Raw genomic sequence first — 20,530 nt, forward strand, 5'->3', positions numbered from 1 at the left:
CAAGTTTACTGTACTGTGTTCCTATAATTTATTGCAGTCCTCCTCAGTATTGACTATGATTTCCAATTTTGTGTCAGACTCAAATTTCAAACTGTATTTTTGATTTGAAAGGCTAAGTTAATGTAAATTATGATCAGCAGTGATCCTAGCACTGATGCTTGTGAAACATCACTTCCCACCTTCTGTCACTCTGAATTGCTATCCTTCACTCCCACTCTCTGTATTCTGTCTTGAAGGCAGTTAGCAATCCATTCTGTCACTTAGACAAAAGCAAAATACTGCAGATACTGGAATCTCAAACAAAAATAGAAAATGCTAGAAAATCTCAGCAGGTCTGCAGGTCAGCAAGTCTGACAGTATCGATGGGGCCTGAATGGCCTGTTTCTGTGTTATATAGCCTACGTTAAAAATTAATATGGATTACAACTTTTCAAGCTGAGATGATCTGAGATTCCAGTGAATGCATAAGGAGTCAACTGTCACTTGGATTTTATTTTCTATTTGTTCACTTACTGGCATGTTGTCCTGTTGCTGTGCATAAAAAGAAAACATTTTCTCTACTGTTTCCCTCTCAGTTACCTACTGTGGTTTTGGGGATTTGCCAATATTACTCTGCTACATGTCAGTATTTTTAGGGGTCCTCACACAAAGTTTCAAAACCACTAATACATTGAAACATTTAAATGGGATTCAAATTTTGCATCTTGAATACTGCATTTATAAGAAATGAATGCATCAAAGTTTGCCTTTGTGTTGACCCTGTTCTGTACTAATGAATGGAATAAAGTGAAATTAAATTTCTTGTTAGATTGCTAGAAAAAAATACTTATCACATGTTATCACCAGGCTTAAATAATCAGAACTGAATCTTGTGTGAAAGTGCAATCACATTAAAATAGCAATCCCAATATACATTCTTAACATGGCAAGTAATGCTTGCATGGTACAAATGCCAGGTAATGACCATCTCCAACAAGAGAGAAACTAACTATTGTCCCTTGGCATTCAATGGCATTATTATCACAGAATTCCCCACTATCAACATCCTGGAATTACCATTGACCAGAAACTGAACTGGTGCAGCCATATAAATACTGTGGCTACAAGAGTAGCTCAGAGTTTGGAAATTCTCCAGAGAGTAACTGGTCTCCAGATGACCCAAAGTCGGGTGTGTGATGGAATACTCTCCACTAGCCTGGATTAGTGCAGCTCCAACAGCACTCAAAAATCTCAAAACCATCATGGACAAAGCAGCCCACTTGGTTGGCAGTCTATCCACTACCACCGCACAGCAGCAGCACTGTGTACCATCTACAAGATGCACTGCAACAACTCACCAAGGCATCTTGAACAGCACCATCCAAACCTGTAAACTCTACCACCCTAGGAGGACAAGGGGGGCAGATGCAAGTTCCTCTCCAAGCCCCCCAGCATCCTGACTTGGAACCACATTGCCATTTCTTCACTGTTATTTAGTCAAATTCCTGGAACTCCCTCCCTGATAACACCGTGGGTGCATCTACAACACATGGACTGCAGGGGTTCTTGCAATCTAGCCAATTGATGTCCAAGTCCCATGGAAAGAATGAAAATAATAAAAAATATGGTTATTATAAAGATACTTGTCTGATTACAATTGAAAAGCAACATTTTTCTCACATATATGCTCTACAAAGAAGAAATCCTTTTAATGAAACTGTTTTCACACTGCACCAATTGTTAGGAAATGGCTATTTTTATGAAGCAAAAACTAGCAGCTACATCATATAAAGAGAACTTGTCGAAAACAACACTTACAAGCCCAGGAGAGTAAGTTTACCCAAAGAAAGAAGCCTTAGAAAACCACTATTTATGGAATTATTTTCCAGTGCAACCCTCTATTTCTTTTGCAGTTAATTAAATATAGTTTTTAATTAAATATATTGTTTTGCTGTACACTAATCATTCACGTTGACAAATTCTAAAAATGAAATTATTTTCACAAGGGAATTATGAATTAAAACTCAAATCAGAATATAGTCTGCCCAAACTCGTAAACTGTCTTGCTTTTTCAACACCATATGATCGCACTTTCTTACCATTGGCTGACCTGGAAGGTTGAGGCCGGTTTTTGTTTTCAGAATCTTTCTTTTCTTCATCAGTACTACAATCATAATCTTCCTCAGCTACTGATGTTTCCTGGCTCGTGGGAACAGCAGTCCTAAAAAGAATTCCCATAGAAATAACATGTTCATTTACAGTATTCATAATTCCTCTTGAAATTTTTGATGCCTTGCTGGAAGCATTTATTGAGCCTCATTATTGTTGTACTCCAGCACAATCACAACATACAACAATGTCCATTGATGTATTGGAACTAAGTTATTTTGAGTCAACATTTCCAGTGAAAATATTACAGCACTTTGAATTTCCTTTTCAGTTCTTAGTACTATTTGCATTAGCACACTTTGCATCAGTCTCACGGTGAAAGACACCTGTAGGATGCCAGAGCTCCAGGAGAGTCAGGGGGCACAGGTGAGTGTAGTGGCCATCATGAAGGAGAAGGTGCTGGGGAAACTGAAAGGTGTGAGTGTGGATAAATCACCTGGACCAGATGGACTTCACCCCAAAGTTCTAAAAGAGATAGCTGAGGAAATTGTGGCGGCATTGGTGGTGATCTTTCAGGAATCATTGGAGGCAGGGAGAGTATCAGAGGACGTTAGAAGTAACTAAGTAACACAGTTCTTTAAGAAGCGAGAGAAGTAGCAGATGGGAAATTATAGGCCAGTTAGCCTGACTTCGGTCACTGGCAAGATTTTAGAGTCCATTATTAAAGATGAAATCGCAGAATAATTGGGAGTGCACAATAAAGTAGGACTGAGTCAGCACAGCTTTGTCAAGGGGAGGTCATGTCTGATAAATCTGTTAGAGTTCTTCGAGGAGGTAACAAGGAAGTTAAGTAAAGGAGAACCAATGGACGTGATTTACTTAGATTTCCAGAAGGCCTTTGACAAGGACAAGGCATAGGAGACTGTTAAATAAGTTAAGAGCCCATGGTGTTAAGGGTAAGATCCTGGCATGGATAGAGAATTGGCTGACTGGCAGAAGGCAGAGAGTGAGATAAAAGGGTCTTTTTCAGGATGGCAGCCGATCATTAGTGGTGTGCCTCAGGGGTCAGTGCTGGGACCACAACTTTTCACAATATACATTAATGATTTGGAGGAAGGAACTGAAGGTACTGCTGTTGAGTTTGCAGATGGTGCAAAGATATGTAGAGGTACAGATAGTATTGAGGAAGCAGGCAGCTGCAGAAGCACTTGAACAGGTAAGGAGAGTGGACAAAGAAGTGGCAGATAGAATACAATGTGGAAAAGTGTGAGGTTATGCACTTTGGAAGGAGGAGTAGAGGCAATAGATTATTTTCTAAATGGGAAAATGCTTAGGAAATCAGAAACATAAAGGAACTTGGGAGTTATTGTTCAAGATTCTCTTAAGGTTAACGCGCAGGTTCAGTCAGCAATTCGGCAGGCAAATACAATGTTAGCATTCATGTCAAGAGGGCTAGAATGCAAGAGCAGGGATATACTTCTGAGGCTGTATAAGGCTCTGGTCAGGCACCATGTGGAGTATTGTGAGCTGTTCTGGATCCCGAATCTAAGGAAGGATGTGCTGGCCTTGGAAAGGATCCAGAGGAGGTTCACAAGAACAATCCCTGGAATGAGGAGCTTGTCAAGTCTATACTCGTTGGAGTTTAGAAGGATGAGGGGGGGATCTTTTTGAAACTGCGTGGCCTGCATAGAGTGGATGTGGAGAGGATGTTTCCACTAGTAGGAAAAACTAGAACCAGAAAGCATAACATCAAGCTAAAGGGACAATCCTTTAGAACAGAGATGAGGAGGAATTTCTTCAGCTAGAGAGTGGTGAATCTGTGGAACTCTTTGCTGCAGAAGGCTGTGGAAGCCAGGTCATTGACTGTCTTTATGACAGAGGTAGATAGGTTCTTGATTAATAAGGGGGTCAGGTATTATGGGAAAAGACAGGAGAATGGGGATGAGAAAAATATCAGCCATGACTGAATGGTGGAGCAGATGCCATGGACCACCTGGCCTAATTCTGCTCTTATGTCTTATGGTCATTAATCTGCTCAAAGAAAGCAGAAGATCATAAAGAGAGCTGTGCCTGTATTCATAGGAAGAATGTGCAGGAAGTTATAAGATTGGAAACACATATCACAATTTAGTCTCAGGCTGGAGTTTACCAGCCCTGTGAAGACAAATGGCAGTGGATGGCATCAGGAGGAGAGTCCAATGTTTTCCTGCCGCTACAGGAGCTAACCAGTAATTCCTAGTGATCTGCCAGCAGTATTCTCAAGGGCATTGGGAGTCCTTCTTTATGGTTGCTCTATGGCCTATAGTGGCTGTCCTGCAACCCTCCAATTCAACTGGTGGCAATGGCTGTTTCCATGGCTATCGCAGGGTTGGTCTACCTGTCTTGTCCCAGCTAGGCAAGAAAAAAATACTTTGTCTTCAAAGATACTGCAGCATAGAAGCATTCTATTTGTAATTAAAGACAATTCAAGGCAGTTTGGTTCAGGCTCATGTTGTTCAGGAAAGACTTTATCTGTGTAACTATATAACACTGCACATAAAGTGCTGTTACTCTATTAACTGAACAAAATGGAATGCAATTGGAACAAACTCAAGTCCTCAACAGATACCTGGTTTGACTTTTAGATGCCACTTCCTCATCCATGCACTTTAATTTTTGCTGCAGACTTCGAATCTTGGCCTTTTTTTCATTTAGCACTAAAATGAAACGTGAATAGAGGTCTTGTTCCAACTCTTCTTTAGCCTTTACATACTTTTCCAACCTAAAGTAAAAGTAAAGCAAGAAGCATGTAAGAACTTGAATAATTATGTGTTCTAGCAATCATCTTTGCCAACAAAAGAATATTTATCTGAAACCTGCAACATAATGATTGATCTTTCTATTGTCATCATTGTGCGCCAAGGCCCTCCAGTGCAGTCAGTTAGACTGTTATAAATATGAAGTTTTTAAGATTGCTATATTTTAGCTCTGTCTCTTCATTTTAGAGCAAAATAAAAGAATGACGTGACCTGTTCTGAATTCTGACTGACAACAAACTTGGGTGCTTGATGCTAAAACTTAAAAACAGTGGTGCAGGATTTTCACACCTGTGGACAATGGCAAAATTATCTGTGATGATTCTAGATAGAGTATGAGGTCCAGGTTTTCACAAATAAAGGTATCTCAAATCAGGAAACTTTCCAACACAGTAGACCCGTCTTGGTGGAAATTGCCCCATCACATTTAATGTTAGCTTTGGGGAGTTGGATACAGGATGGAGTTAGGTCTGCCAACCCTAGAAGCAGATCCAGGAGACCAACGGACTGGAAGAGTGCTGAAGTGGGCTTGCTAGAAGATCCCCCCCTGGTTCTCTGGGGCTTTGTTATAAACAGTTAGACACCCTAGCCAACACCTTCATATCCCCACCCACTCACCACTCCCCCCTCCATGAACTCCATTCCAATTCAATGCCATCTCATGTCCCCCCCAATCCCTGAGTACCCCTCACATTGCTCATGTGAATTTAACACTTACTCATGCATCCCATTCACTACCCGAAGGGAAACCATGAAGGAAAATTGCTGGTCATTTTAAAAATCAAAGGGAGATCTTCTCTGGCTCAAAGTTGCCTACAAAATAATTTAATCAATGCTCCTTTTCAGTTTGTTGACGACAGTAAAAGTCTTAAAAATTGAAATCTTGTCATGTGATCTTTTCAATTGGTTAATAGAATTCAAATAGCTTTTTGAAAAAAATTATTGAATCTCTATGGGATCATAACTTGCACTCTCGGAGCAACTACCAAAAATAGTCAAAGTGGAACCAAATCGCCACGTGAAATTGAATAACAATTTCTTATCAACAAAATGAGCAAAAGAATGCTCCTAAGTTTCTCATTTAATGTTGGGATTCTGATCACAACCTGAGAATTGATATTATAAAGGTAATGGAAATAATATGGAAAATATAAATCTGGAACATTAATTTAAGTTTCAAGGTAAGGACAAGGGATTAGAAGTTCAAACATATAAAAGGCAAATTTAGGAAGGGTAGGAAAGATCAGAGTAGCAGTCATGGAAAATGCCCAGCAGGCTGGCAGCATAAGGAAACTTCATATATGATGACAAGGGATATGCAAAGTATTCTGGGAGTAATGAGTTAAAACATTCAGTGGCAAACAGACTAAATGCAGGAGAGTATTTGGTTCTGTACGGGAGATGGTGAATTGATTAAAGTATTGGATACTCACTCAGCACTTTTGATTAAGAGAACTAGCTAGTATGAACACCCACTCCTAGACACATAAGTCACACAATAGCACTTGTCCGCTTTCACCATATCTAAACATGATTGTGAACGAATGACAGGAGAAGAAAATTTAAGGGCCCAGCCCATCATAAGAACTTGAGACAGCGTTTACTGATCAGTGAGACAACCAGACACCTCGATGCTATCACGACTGAAATATTTACCATTTATATAGATGATCTGGAGGAGGGAACCGAGTGCAGGGTGTCGAGATTTGCTGATGACACCAAGATTGGGGGAAAGGCAAATTGTGCGGAGGGTGTGGAGAGTCTGCAGAAGGATCTAGATAGGCTGGGCGAATGGGCCAGGAAATGGCAAATGGAATTTAATGTTGGCAAGTGTGAGGTGGTCCACTTTGGTAGGAAGAATGGTAGGAAGGACTATTACTTACGTGGCGAAAAACTGCAGCAGGCGACGGTGCAGAGGGACCTCGGGGTCCTTGTGCATGAGTCGCAAAAACCCAGCTTGCAGGTGCAGCAGGTGGTCAGGAAGGCGAATGGGATGCTGGCCTTCATAGCGAGGGGGATTGAATATAAAAGTAGGGAGGTCTTGCTGCAGCTGTATAGGGCATTGGTGAGGCCGCAGCTGGAGTACTGTGTGCAGTTTTGGGCGCCGCACCTGCGCAAGGATATTTTGGCCCTGGAGGGAGTGCAGAGGAGGTTTACTAGGCAGATACCGGAGTTGAGGGGATTGAGCTATGAGGAGAGGCTGAATAAACTAGGCTTGTACTCGTTAGAGTTTAGAAGAATGAGGGGAGATCTCATTGAGACGTATAAGATGATGAATGGGATGGATAGGATAGAGGTGGAGAGACTCTTCCCGCTCAAAAAAGACAGTAGGACTAGGGGGCACAGCCTCAAGATAAAGGGGAGGCGGTTTAGAACGGAGTTGAGGAGGAACTTCTTCACTCAAAGGGTGGTGAATCTCTGGAATTCTCTGCCCGTTGAAGTGGTGGAGGCTGCCTCGCTAAATATTTTTAAGAAGCGGGTTGATGGGTTCTTGATAAGAGAGGGGATTAAGGGTTATGGGGAGAGGGCGGGAAAGTGGAACTGAGCCACGACAGATCAGCCATGATCTTATTGAATGGCGGGGCAGGCTCGAAGGGCTAGTTGGCCTACTCCTGCTCCTATTTCTTATGTTCTTATGTTCTTATGGTGGGGGTATGACAGATTGCTGAAATGCTGAGGTCTCAACAGATTATGCAAGGACTTAGCGCAGAAACACTTCATCCCTGCAGTGGGACTGTTGGTTCAGTAGATGTTAATGGTTTATCTATAGTAATTATTCTGTAACATTCTTAAGAAGCTTTAATGATTGGACTGCAAAGCATGATGGTTAGCTTAACTGAAAGCTATCAATTTGTCCTGGCTGGAGCATTTGTCTGAAATTGTACATAGTTCATGGAAGGATAAAGTTACGCAGACATAAAGAGGCCCCAAATATAGTATATATGGGTCATTTCAGGGACCTAGACTACCACATATTTTTCACTTCTGAAAGATTAAATAGTTAAATTAATAAAGCTAATAACATGTTCTTGGATCAATATATTGAAGTGTGTTTGTGTTAGCACCTGATTTATTATAAAATATTCTTTTTAAGGCTATATTCTGTTTGAATCCTATGAGGGAGATGTTTTGCTTCCATTTCTGGAGGTGGGAATCAACAGCAGGACTGGAAAATCCTACAGGAGTCCAAAGTGTGATATACGCCAGTGGGATTTCCCAGAGTGATTGTCCCCACTGCCTGTAACAGAACAATAGGGCTTGTTATTAGAATAAATTTAAATGTAACTGTTATAATATCCACATCCCCGTTAAATTGTCAGTTTGCGCCGGCACAAAGGCATGCTGATGTGAATCACGGGGTGCAGGTCCTCCCCATGGCATGCACCTGGCGAGCAGAATCTGCCAGAGAAGTTCAGGTGAGTGTTGGGCTCAGATTGGAAGAGGGTCATGCCCGGCACTGCCCCCAACATTACCTCCAGCATGACGCTGTGGGACCCATCACTTGGATTTTTTTTTTCCTTATGTTGCTTGCAACGTGGCGGAGAAAGCTGCCACTGGGGCCGGCAGTATCCATGATGTTACCCATCCGAATGCCACACTCTCCAAAATGAACTGACAGGTCAAAAAATAAGTGGAAGTGTAGAAATCACAGGAAGATTTCAGAAAAAGGAAAATAAAGAAATCAGCTTATCAAAAGAAACAAATGTGCCACTGTAATGAAAGTTTTTTTGAGTAATTCTGTAGCAATCCCACTCATCAACAGCTACTGGAAGTTTAGCTTTAATCTTGGATTTCATTTTACCAATTACTAAAATCAGAGATTCTATGAATAATTTGAAGACTTGGTATTGATTAGTGAAGCGGTTATATCATATCATCCCTTTTTTAAAAAGTTATTTAATTTAGTTTGTTTTAAATACATATTTCTTAATTGATTTATTTCTGAAAGTTGGATTGATAGCATCTTATAGTGTACACTCCAATATACAATTCATTATGCTCACAACAAAGCTGTATGTAGTAAAATTACAGCCTGGGTAGTATGGCCTAACTTTGACCCAAAGTCTACAATTCACATGTGTTTACTTTTAAATGAATAAAAAGGCATTATTAAAACATTCCCACACTAAATCAGTCATTAGTAACCAGATTAAGCCAAAGCTGGTGGAATTACCAGTATAAAATATGATTTGTGTTATTAAAATAAGAATCTTTGATAATTCAAGGACCAGTTTAAAAAAGTCTGTTTATTATGACCAAGGTCTTCCTGATCGCTGTTGGTTTAAATGACTGAGACTCCAGCTGCTTCTTTTAATTGTCCTATAGTGCACCGCTTCATAAAGCAACTCAAGATTTACTTCAGATACTCAAGGTCACCCTTTTTGTTTAGCTTTCATTTAAAGACATTAAAAATATTGCAGTTAAAATAGACTTGGTTTTGATGTTCTTTGAAAGATAGCCAATATACAAACAGTTTGCAGATTTTATACCTTTAACAAAAGACAAACATGAAAATACAATTCCCAACCACCAATTTTATTTCAGATCTCAGACTGGTGCAACCAACAATATATTCAACTTCAAACGCTGTTCTTTACAAGTTCAAATTACAGCAAATCATTTTTGTGCATCACATGTAGAAGTGTACAACTTGCTTGCCATGGGCGTTTATACATTAATCAAATAAATTATCAATTTGCAGCACCTCATATGTACTTTAGCCCATTTAATTCCCTGTGCTGAAAATAAATCTCATTGCATAATTCTGACATTTTCTAAATGGGTCTAAAAATGTGTGTCCTCCAGGCACACTTTTATTTTTCCTAAAACCACACCCCTTGACCTTGCACCAACTCAATCTCACCTACCTTACATCCTAGCACAGACCTTCTCTTTTGCCCTCTTCCCACTTTCACCCTCACCCCAACACCACATCCCTCACTGACCTTTCACTTGCTTAAGAACAATTACCTTTCTAATTTTTCCCAGTTCTAATAAAAGATCATCAACCTGAAATATCTTTCTATTTCTCTCCACAGATGCTACCTGGCCAGCTGAGTATTTCCATCATTTTATCCTCCATGTTTCCATCACCTACAGTGATTTTCTTTGTCTAATTGGCCCAAATTCTGTTCTACAGTTGACTGAAGGAAAAGCAGTATTTAGTTTTTTGATCTCATTGGTATCACATTCATACAGAACAGAATTTGAATAATTTAGAAATATTTACCACAGCAGCCAAAAGTTGCAATGTTTTTCATATTCTAGACACTAGTTAGTACCTTGGTTGGTTTTTCATGATATGGATGAGCATGTTCTGCAAATTATAGCAGAAAATTTTCATTTCATTGAGTAGGACCCTTTTAACAACCATATGAAAGGCAGTGATTGTTAACAGTGTTAACACAGGCAGCACAGTGGCACAGTGCTTAATACTGCTGCCCAGAGGCCCCAGGGACCAAGGTTCAATTCTAGCCAAGCGTCACTGTCTGTCAGGAGTTTGCATGGTCTCCCCGTGTCTGCGTGGGTTTCCTTCCATACTCCAAAGGCAACACAGAGAAAAAAAACTATATTGTTCCTCCAACGTTTTCTGCTTTTATTGCTAAAGTTATTGAAAACTGAACTGTCACTCCAGCTTCAGAATCAGTGCACCCCTAAAGAACGTCACAGTTGTTAATTTCACTAAGTTTTACATATTTCTCAAAATGATAATTGAAAAAGCTCAGAAAAGTTATCCAACATTTTACTCTTGACTGAAATTATTAGCATTCATTTCAAACACCTTGAGTCTATAACTTACTCTTTCAAGCTGTAACTGCAATCACACGAAAGTCGCTTATTCTCTTGCTGCAGGTGCTCATTTTTGTCTCGCAGATCTGTGTTGCAGTGTAACACATAGTCGATGAGTTCTTTCATGACTTCTACTGAGTCCAAGACTTTTTGCAATTCAACAGAGCCAAGCTTAAACTGGACAGAAACAGTGCAAATGATCAATTCCAAGTACAAAAAGGAAGCTTAAAGCATTTGTTTTCTAAACCTTAAAATTAGCCCAGAAATTGCTGTTTGAGGGTCATCAAATTACAAATGCTGGAAGCACAAGTTAATAATAGTGCAGTAAGGACCACATTGTAGCTGGGACTTCATGAACATTGTGCTCAACAGTCTATATTCTTCACCTATGCATTTAAGGATAAAGAAAGAAATGGAGAGAACAATAAAAAAGGAAATAGTGCAAATTAAAAGTCAAATTAGAAATAAAGAGAAGGAAAGGAGACTGGATTCAGAGAGAAAGAGAACAGCTAGGAAGATAAATTAACATAAATTGTAAAAGACTGAAGTTTAATAAATCTCTGGGAATTGGAATGTATTACCAGTGGAAAACAGATACCATGAATTCAGTGTTCCCTTTATGAGATGAGATTCAATTTGGAATTACAAATCGTGCATGTCATTAACAGCGTCTTTATGGCATGAATTTTCAGCCTGACATGTCTGTGATGAAATAATATATTCCTATTTACAGGGCAAAACCAGCAACTTCATGTCACTCATGGGGAGATTGATGCTGAGTTCCTATTTTGCAAAGCTAACGGAAGAGCAGTGTAAATCAATCAGCAATTTGCGGCAAACACAACTCGTATCATATCTATTGCTTGTCACAAATTGCTGGATTAATAGTGGCAAGAACTGTGAACTCAGGCTATTTTTCCAGCAATTTTTGGGCCATTATTTCTCCATCCACAAAATGTATTAGTTTCAGAAAACACATTATAACATCTGTAAGGACGGTCACATTTTAAATTCAAATTGAAAACAAAATGTGCAGATTGTTTTACTGAAGGATTTGTTTTGTAGTAGCTTTTAAATATTTTATTAAAATTTCTGATAACTTGTCAATATTTCATTCAACGTAAAATATTAAAAGCTCTAATGCATAGACTGTCCAGAAAGAGTTAACTGAAATACTAAATGTTGCAAAAAAAAGGACAACGGTCACATTAGTTCAACCTGACCTGAGCTATTGAGTCGCACATGGAGCTCTCACATTTAATTGTGACTCACAAATAATGAGGTATGGATCCTTCCAAAAATAACCTCTGACTTGAAACTTGATATTTGCAGTCAATCGCAGGCACATTCCAAAACACTCCTAAAGGCGCTTCAGCTTTGACATGCAACATGTTAAGTATGGCTCAACAGGAAGTATCATGCAAGAGACTGCAATGCAAAGAAGTGTGCCCCAAGCTTGTAAAAGCACTTTTAATGGTTATGTTACTGGTACTAATCACAAATTATTTCTTGATCGATTTCCTGCAACTATCGCTAATTCTTCCAGGTTAAAAGCCATTTACTGAAACTTGTCAATTAATTTCACCAATCATAAGTACTATGGTCATATGACCATCCAAAAATTAAACCCTCCAGGAGACTCATATGTGTTTGATAGATATTTTGTTTACAATGTATAATATATACATGCAACAACATATATAAATATTAACCAAATTTGGCTATGTGAGGTGTAATTATCTGTTACCCTTACAACTGGTGCTGTTAAAGGTGCCACTATGCCAAGCAATGGCTGCCTTCTAATATTGAAAGTACATCACAGTGTGACTTCACAACTTGGTTCTCTCAAGCTACTCAAGAAAACTCTGGCTACCCCTATCTTATCCTGCACCATGTGCTTCCCAATCATCACTCCTGCTTTTGCTAACTTATGTTGGTTAGCTCACCCATGTTTATTCTGTTCATACTATAAATTTTAAAACAATAATTTTTCTTAAGTGTTGGTAACAATTGCATTTGACGTAGGAAAAAAATCTTTCAGGAAACAGTAAAAGATGTCGGGTGTGATCTTACTAAAAGGATTCTAAGTGCCAAAGGAGCGTGAAAATGGGACAAAATTGCATCCATTTTTGAGTGAGCTTTTAGTGCAAAATAAGAGGCAAAGTGTCATTCACGCCAATTGGGGGAATGGACAGAGTCAATTCCCACCGGGAAGCCAACTGCTGACTGGAGGGTGGCACTTTCGTGCATGTGCCTTGATCTCTCAGCATTGTGTGTATACTTGTACACAGAACAAGAGATCTGTCATTCGGCCCAACAGCCCCAACATCGTTCTCCCCCCCACCCCCCACCACTCTCCCAATGGCTGGCCTCCCCCACTGCAGAGTGCACAGCTGCAACCAGCCAAGGGGCACTGCCTCCGCTGCCCCTATTGATCTGGGGGCCTCAATGACTTCTAGTCCCACCGTGAGGGCCTCCATTGGTAAGTACATTAAGGCAAATGAGCCCAGACAATTACGTTCTAGACGCGCTGATAATATTTAAATAAAAACTTAAATACTATAATTAGCCTTGCACCATTCCTGAGCATGAGGTTGATCCCACCAGCTTCACAGTGCCAGCAGTTTCATAAGAGGCAAGAAACTGGGTGAAGCCGTCTTTTCGCCTCTCGTGATCTTAGTGGCTTGCCGCACTGATCAATTGGCGGGGTGAGCCGGTAAGATCACCCTCATTATATATTTCTTCCTAACTTCATGAGAATTTTACCTCTCTCTCTGCTTTCATATCTTAGCATTTCTCTTGTGTCCAGGATCCCACAACAACAACAGCATAATCTCTGGCTTAATGGGAAATCAGGCATAAAACTTGACCGCACATTTCCTTTCAAGCATATTTCAGGAATCCTTCATAGTTCAATGGTAGCACTCCCACGGAAATTCTTGGAAGCCTTTGGGGACAGGCTCAGAGGAAGGAATTTGGCAAAATGACATGGGAAGGCATCAGGAGGGTGTGCTCACATCTTCCCATTGCAAGAAAGGTGGCAGACAGCTTGCCTGCCCATGGAATAATCAAGTCAATTAAGTGGCCAATTACCCTCTTCCCACCCCTGCTGCTGCCTCTTGGGGGCTCAAGAAGGCGAGGCCTCCTTCACGGGAACTCTCAGTCTATAAAAGGGTCCCCACATCCTGACAACTAGGCCACCCCCAAAGTGTCTGCATTGACCCTCCCTCACTGAGGCCTGCCAGACTGGTCTTGGCGCCTCTGGACCCTACTTAACTACTTATGAGGCTGCACATGTCTTATTGCTGTATCCTCTTCCTGCAGGTACAGACCAGCGCAAGCCTCCTCTCCCAGATCTGCTGCTGATCTTTAGGCTCTCTGATTGGCAGCTCTCTAAGGCAAGTTTATTAGGACAACAGGTCTGGCAACAGTTGATCAGTCAATTATGCCACCCATAATTTAAGGCCTCAGGTCCTAATGCCTGATGAAGCTGGGTTGCCCCTATTTTTGGCTCTGGTGACAGGACCCATGCAGCCTCTCAAAAAATTCAGTCAAAGAGCCTGAGTCAAAACCTATTCCAGTGTTTTGAATTTACAAGATTGGCCAACTCTTCAGGGCTTTGCCATAGAAGTTCAACTGCTGGACTATTCGAAGAGAAATAAGCATGTCTTCCCTGTATGTTGTCAACTGCTCAAACTAATTGTCTGGTTATTTACCTTGTGTGGGAGCTTGTTGTGCTTAAATTGCTATGTTAGTGTAAGAGATAGGATCTTTTGTACACTATGTATAAAAGACTATGAATTTTAGATAATGCGCTTTATAAATATATGAAGAGTTAATTGTTGGCATGTGAATAACTCTTGTGTATTGATAAGATTAGGCATTAGGGATAGCATATCGTATGAATCTGGACATTTATAAAAACAAAGTGTGGGATGTTAAAACAACTCAGTAAGACTGAATGGAAATGAAAACAATTTGACTGTCTGCAGAATGTGGAGCCTTAATAGTAAGAGGCAAGAAGATGGTTAAACAGTTATTCTGTCTGCATTCCTCTGATTGCATTACTAATGACCAAAATGTAAAGAACAATGTGAGCCGATTAATGCGTCTGCATGCTAACTTTGCTAATTGTTGTCCATGATGTAGCTATGGAGTATCGATGGTCTACTGATCTAACTGTGAGTGGAGTATCGATCACATTGATTGTGTTATGAATGATGCAAGTCAATTGTTTTTATGAAATATGGTAGGATAAATCCTGGATGCCAAAACTGGAGATTGATTAAAAAAAAGGCTGTCTGAAGGCCTGGTGTACACAGGTGCACAAGTTCACAGAATACAGACAGAGAGAAGAAACAAAAGAACAAAGATAGACCAAGCTAGGACAAGCATTGCCACATGTCAGAGTTGCTCTGGAGAACAAAGACCATGTGAGACTCAAAATTATCGACTGGTCATTAAGCATTACTTTATTGCTTAATAAATGGACTACACTTGTTGCACCAAAAACTACTGCCTATTTATCTTGTCAAGAATCCAAAGGTTTAATCAATTTACAGAACCTTAAATTTGCCTACAAATTAAAACAATTAATTGGCTGTAAAACACTTCAGGTCATCCTGAGGACATGAAAATCGCTATATAAATACAAGTTCAGCCATTTTTCCTATATGCAAATATATTTTAATTTACTGGAAGTTTTCATATTACAAAACAGTAAATTAAACCAACAACTATGAGGAATGGCTGAAGTTTGCTGGTAATAAAGGAGAGCCTAAACACAAATTGCATACTTTTAGTGCATAATTTTTAGTTCTCAAACTTATAATATTTGGGGAACAAATGAAATATGAAAAATGATATATTTCATATTAACATGGCAAAACTTACATATACATAATACATGCAAAGACTATTTTATAAGTCCACCTATAGATACATAGGCAGATAGATAGATAGATTTATTGATCAAGATAGATAATTATAGTAAAGAATCCAAAAAGACCTTTACAGCAAAATTTGTATAGGAAAAAACATAGCAAGATAATTAGTTAATACGGACAATATCACCAGGAATTCCAATGGTGTTTTCTACGGAAAGTGCACGCATCACCAAATACTTGAAAAATCTACATATATGTATTTCACACAGCAAAAATTCAGTACAGGTGATGCATTCGTACTTTTTATTGCACTAAGAGATTATTTCCTAACAAAATAAAGATCTAATTTGATGAGCAAATGGGGTGCGGAACTGGATTTTAAACTTGTTAAGAATACAAGTTACCAAGGATTAGACTGTAATTTTGAAATCAGAGTTTTCTACAGTTTGTTACACCAGATGTTTACATTTTTATTCAAGGACCTTTACTTCAAAAACATAAACATTTTGAAAAGGGAGTATTAATTGGAAAAACTGATGGCTTCCAAAATAGCAGGAGCAAGTCAGTCATTTATCAAGGCCTTAGATTGTCTGATTCATTAAAACTCACTCCACAGACATATATAAAAATGTGGTAGGGCTGGAAATATCTGCGTGGGTGAGAGGGAGTCTTATCTATCTGATTTTATTTTGGCTGGAATTACTGTTAGTGGGAAAATACAAAAGTTGCCTGGTGGTCTACAAAAACTGCAATTCTCCAAGTCAGGAAAAAAATGGTCCTCAAAAGATATAGTAGCAGTTTGATCCAGCTTTAAAAAAGCAGAAGCAATATGGAATGGAAAGAATGATCTGTGAGCAGCAAGGAGAGGAAAGGGATGGCCTAAAGAAAAACAGCAACAGGGTGGAGTGGGAGGGAGTGTGATGAATTTTTGTATAGCGAGAAATTCTTTCCAGTTATGTTAGTGGTAACAGCAGTAAAATCTGAACAGCACTGTTGCAAATATTTCTGAAAAATATCTTTGACATTTCCACTTTATTTGGCATTACATTATAGCCACATTGAAAATGTTCCGTTGAGAACATCAATGGGAACTTGCAGCACCAGCATTTGGCAGAACATTCATACTAAGAAGCACAGGGGACAGCATTAAAAAGTGCAAATGGTCCTTGTCTGACACTTATGTGGCATGAACGTTACTTAGTAAACACTCTGAAAACTAAGGTCCTCTTCCAACCAGTGCCCGCAGCAGAACACTTCCCCCCATCTATTAAGATCAACAATGAGAGCCTGGAAATCTGGACCATTTTCTTTATCTTGGAAGCTCACACTCGATGAAGGCAGCCTCGGACACAAAATTCATGATTGCCTCCAATGTACCTGCTCAGCCTTCAGCCAATGGAGGAAAAGAGTACTTGAGCACCCGGATCTCAAACCCAACAATGTCATGATTTACCAGGTCCCCATGCTCCTAAATGCTTGAGGTCATGGATAACGAAGAGCAGGAAGCTCAAAGCACTGAGAAAATACCACTGGCACTGCTTTTACAAGGTCCTCCAAATCCAGTAGGAAGAAAGGCAGTCCAACAGCAGTGTCCTCTCCCAAACAAACATGCCAAGTATTGAGGTACTAATTACTTAAAGCAAGTTCTGGTGGAGCAGGACATGATGTTTGTACGCATGACATCAGACTCCTGATGCAACTGCTCTACTTGGAACTCAGTGCAACAGCAGACTCTCAGGAAGACACTCAAAATTCTTTAGGGATGCCTTCAAAGCATCCCTGAGGAGATAAAATATCCCCACCAACTCTTGGGAGTCTCTTATTTCTGACCAATGAAGTGGGAAAAGGTACATTTGCGAAGGCACGAAATACATTGACAGACTTTGTCAAGGGTATACAGAGGTGAAGTCAAGGCATTGCAGAGAGTACACAAAGCTCCAAACACTCGTCCAACCCTTCAAGCACTATCTGCTTTGCATACGGCAGGTCACCCATTGGAATTATGAGGCTTTTCAGAACCCATCAAACCAGAATGGAAGCAAATCATCTTCAACCCAAGGGATTGCCTAAGAAGGTGGTGAATGCTCTTTGCAACTTATCGGTTCAATCTGAATGTTGACCAACTTAGGCAGTTTGTAGGCATTTCCAATTTATTACCCCATCAGAACATGTTGGGCAGAATCTTCCCAAAAAGATTCTTGGGTTCAGCACTGCGTAATTGCTGCACAGTTCTTCTGACAGCTTTTATTTTGGGGGGGTGTCCGCCCTAATACAATGCTGCCCCACATAATTCCCCCCCCCTTGCACAGCCACCCCAAGATACTCCCTCTTGCATAGTCCACCCTGCACAACTCCCCCCATCCTTGCAAAGCATCTCCATGCTGACCCCCCTTACCCCCTCCTCCCAGTCATAGCCCGATCTGCACTCAGACCCCACATGGCACACTAATGGTGAGGCAACTGCCCAGCCATGCCCACAACCACCTGGGGCTTCAACAACCTCTGATGCTCTAATCATGGCCATTGTGCCTGGTTCCCACTGCTGCATAGCAGCAGTGATTCTCGACAATCTGACAACATGCCGGTGAGGCAAGAAACAGCCATGAGGGCAGAAACAGCCATGACAGCAGAAGCAGCATGAGGAAGCAAGTGGTCTTTCCCTCTCACACTATCTTCCTGGCTCGCCATGCAGATCAAAGTCTTTGTTACCTAGGTGTTCCAGGGTTGACTGCAGGGCCAGGGAGATGGCGTCTGCTGTGGACTTCTTGTAGTGGTAGCAAATTGCAGTGGATCCAAGCAATTTGGAAGGCCAGAACTGATTCATGCCATGTATAACCTTTCAAAGCACTTCATAATGATGGATGTCAGAGTCACCAGACGATAGTCATTAAAGCACACTGCCTGGCTTTTTTTTGGTATCAGAATGACGATCTTCTTTTTGAAGCAGATAGGGACCTCAGATTGTTAGGTGACACTGTGGCATAATGGTCAGTACTGCTGCCTCACAGAGACCCGGGTTCAATTCTCGGCTTGGGTCACTGTCTGTGTGGAGTTTGCAAGTTCTCCCAGTGTCTGCGTGAGTTTCCTCTGGGTGCTCCGGTTTCCTCCCACAGTCCAAAGATGTGCAGGTTAGGTGGATTGGCCATAATAAATTGCCCCTTGGTGTCAGCGGTATTAGTAGGGTAAATGCATGGGGTTATGGACATAGGGCCTGGGTGGGATTGTGGTCAGTGCAGGCGCAAGGGGTCAAATAGCCTCCTTCTGTAGGGATTCTATGTTGTAAAGAGTGGTTGAATGTGTCTGCGAATAAATATCCCCGCTAGCCAGTCCACGCAGAATCTGAGTGCCCCATTCGGGCCATGGGTTGATCTTCAAGAAGGCAGCTCTGATGTCTGCAATGGTGATGCATCTTGATTGCAAGAGGCTTCACTATTTGACCAGTCTTTCAATTGCATACGAAAATCAGATGAGTCATTGTATGTCCCGCAATAGGAATGCTTTCAACAGCTCAGCATAAAGTGACTCAGCAAAGAAACACTTGAAGTAAAAAGAACGTAAGAATTATTATCATAGACAGCAGGCTGTCAGGGAGGGAAAGGCATTGTCCTTCATGCAATACACGGTCTTTAACTGGAACATAAATTTGAATTTAGGTATTTAATGTGTTACAAAGTTATTGTAACTGGACACAAGCACTTTGAATGTCTAACCAATATCCAGGTATCTTCAAAGATTGTTCCCAGCATGTTCATCACAAGCTCACATTGATTACACTGAAATAAAACAAATGCACAATAATGGTATTTCCTGTCATTCCCAATTTTACAACAGCTATTGTATTTGCATTTGCAAGATTAAAAGAGAACCAAGACAATTTGTACTTAAAATGGTTATTTTGTGAAGATGTGGATATGCCAGCATTGGACTGGGGTGAACGCAGTAAAAAGTCTGACAACACCAGGTTTTAGTCCAACCAATTTATTTGATAGTAAACTCACTAGCTTTCGAGGGGTTTCCCTCTTCTTCAGGTGAACTCTCCATTTACCTGAAGAAGAGGGAAACCCCTCGAAAGCTAGTGAGTTTGCTTTCAAATAAATCGGTTGGACTAAAACCTGGTGTTGTCAGACTTTTTACTTTATTTTGTGAAGAGCAGGATTTGGGACAGATGGCAAATTTGGAGTTGAAGATAAAGGATTCCAGAAGTGAGATAATAGCAGCAATTCAGGTTGGTTTAGGAACACAATTGCAGAGAGTAGAGCTGAGATAGTGGAAGGTTTGCCAAAAACTGCTGAGGGTACGCACAGGAAACCTGCATCGGAAAACACCAAACAAAAGTTGGTATTGGGATGGGGTGGGGGTGTGTGTGTGTGTGTGTGTGTGTGTGTGTGTGTGTGTGTGTGTTTGTTTGTGTGTGTGGTGATGGTGGTTAGGGTTGCAAGTCTCAGTAGAATTGGATTAAAATATTTTTCTAACCATTGTCTATTTGGAGAGCTACTGCTGAACAAAATGTTTGCATCCATAGACCGGTTTGCTCCATGACATACATTTGTGTAGAATATAAATGAAGATGGAACACAGCCAGAAGAAAAACAGGGAAAGGAAAATTAATAGCATGGCAACCTATATTTAAAGCAACACAAATTGCTGTTATCAGCAACACAGAACACGCTAAGATATGTTATAATCAAAGATGGTACTCTTATTAACAATAGCAGAGTACTTAAGTGGAGGAAGCAAGTTTTTGTCACTCATATTACACTCAAGCTATACAGAGGAAGCACTCATTTAACACTGATCTAGAAGTAAATGAATGACAAAATGCCATTAGATAAATCAAACAGACTCACATTGCATATAGTTATTCATCACAATTGAAGTGCCGAGACTCGTTTCCCTGGGACAAAATGATTTGTTTATTTTCTGATGATGTTACTTTTGTTGAAGCAAATTATTCAAATACTTATTCTATAC

At 40.3% G+C, this 20,530-nt stretch overlaps 1 protein-coding gene across 2 annotated transcripts in view; it reads right to left on the bottom strand.

The window, feature by feature from the left end:
- The window catches only part of xrcc4 (X-ray repair complementing 4), a 358,090-nt gene that overhangs the window by 200,121 nt on the left and 137,439 nt on the right, over nucleotides 1-20,530 (bottom strand). For both annotated transcript variants that reach the window (XM_080189182.1, XM_080189183.1), the window contains 3 exons: nucleotides 10,684-10,850; nucleotides 4,697-4,849; nucleotides 2,079-2,200 (listed from right to left, as the gene is read on the bottom strand). In XM_080189182.1, the coding sequence (XP_080045308.1) occupies nucleotides 2,079-2,200; nucleotides 4,697-4,849; nucleotides 10,684-10,850 (442 nt within the window). The remainder of the gene's footprint in view (nucleotides 1-2,078; nucleotides 2,201-4,696; nucleotides 4,850-10,683; nucleotides 10,851-20,530) is intronic.

Source organism: Carcharhinus amblyrhynchos, chromosome 5 (genome assembly GCF_965287045.1).
Source record: "Carcharhinus amblyrhynchos chromosome 5, sCarAmb.v2.hapA, whole genome shotgun sequence".
In the NCBI taxonomy this organism is placed as follows: Eukaryota; Metazoa; Chordata; class Chondrichthyes; order Carcharhiniformes; family Carcharhinidae; genus Carcharhinus; species Carcharhinus amblyrhynchos.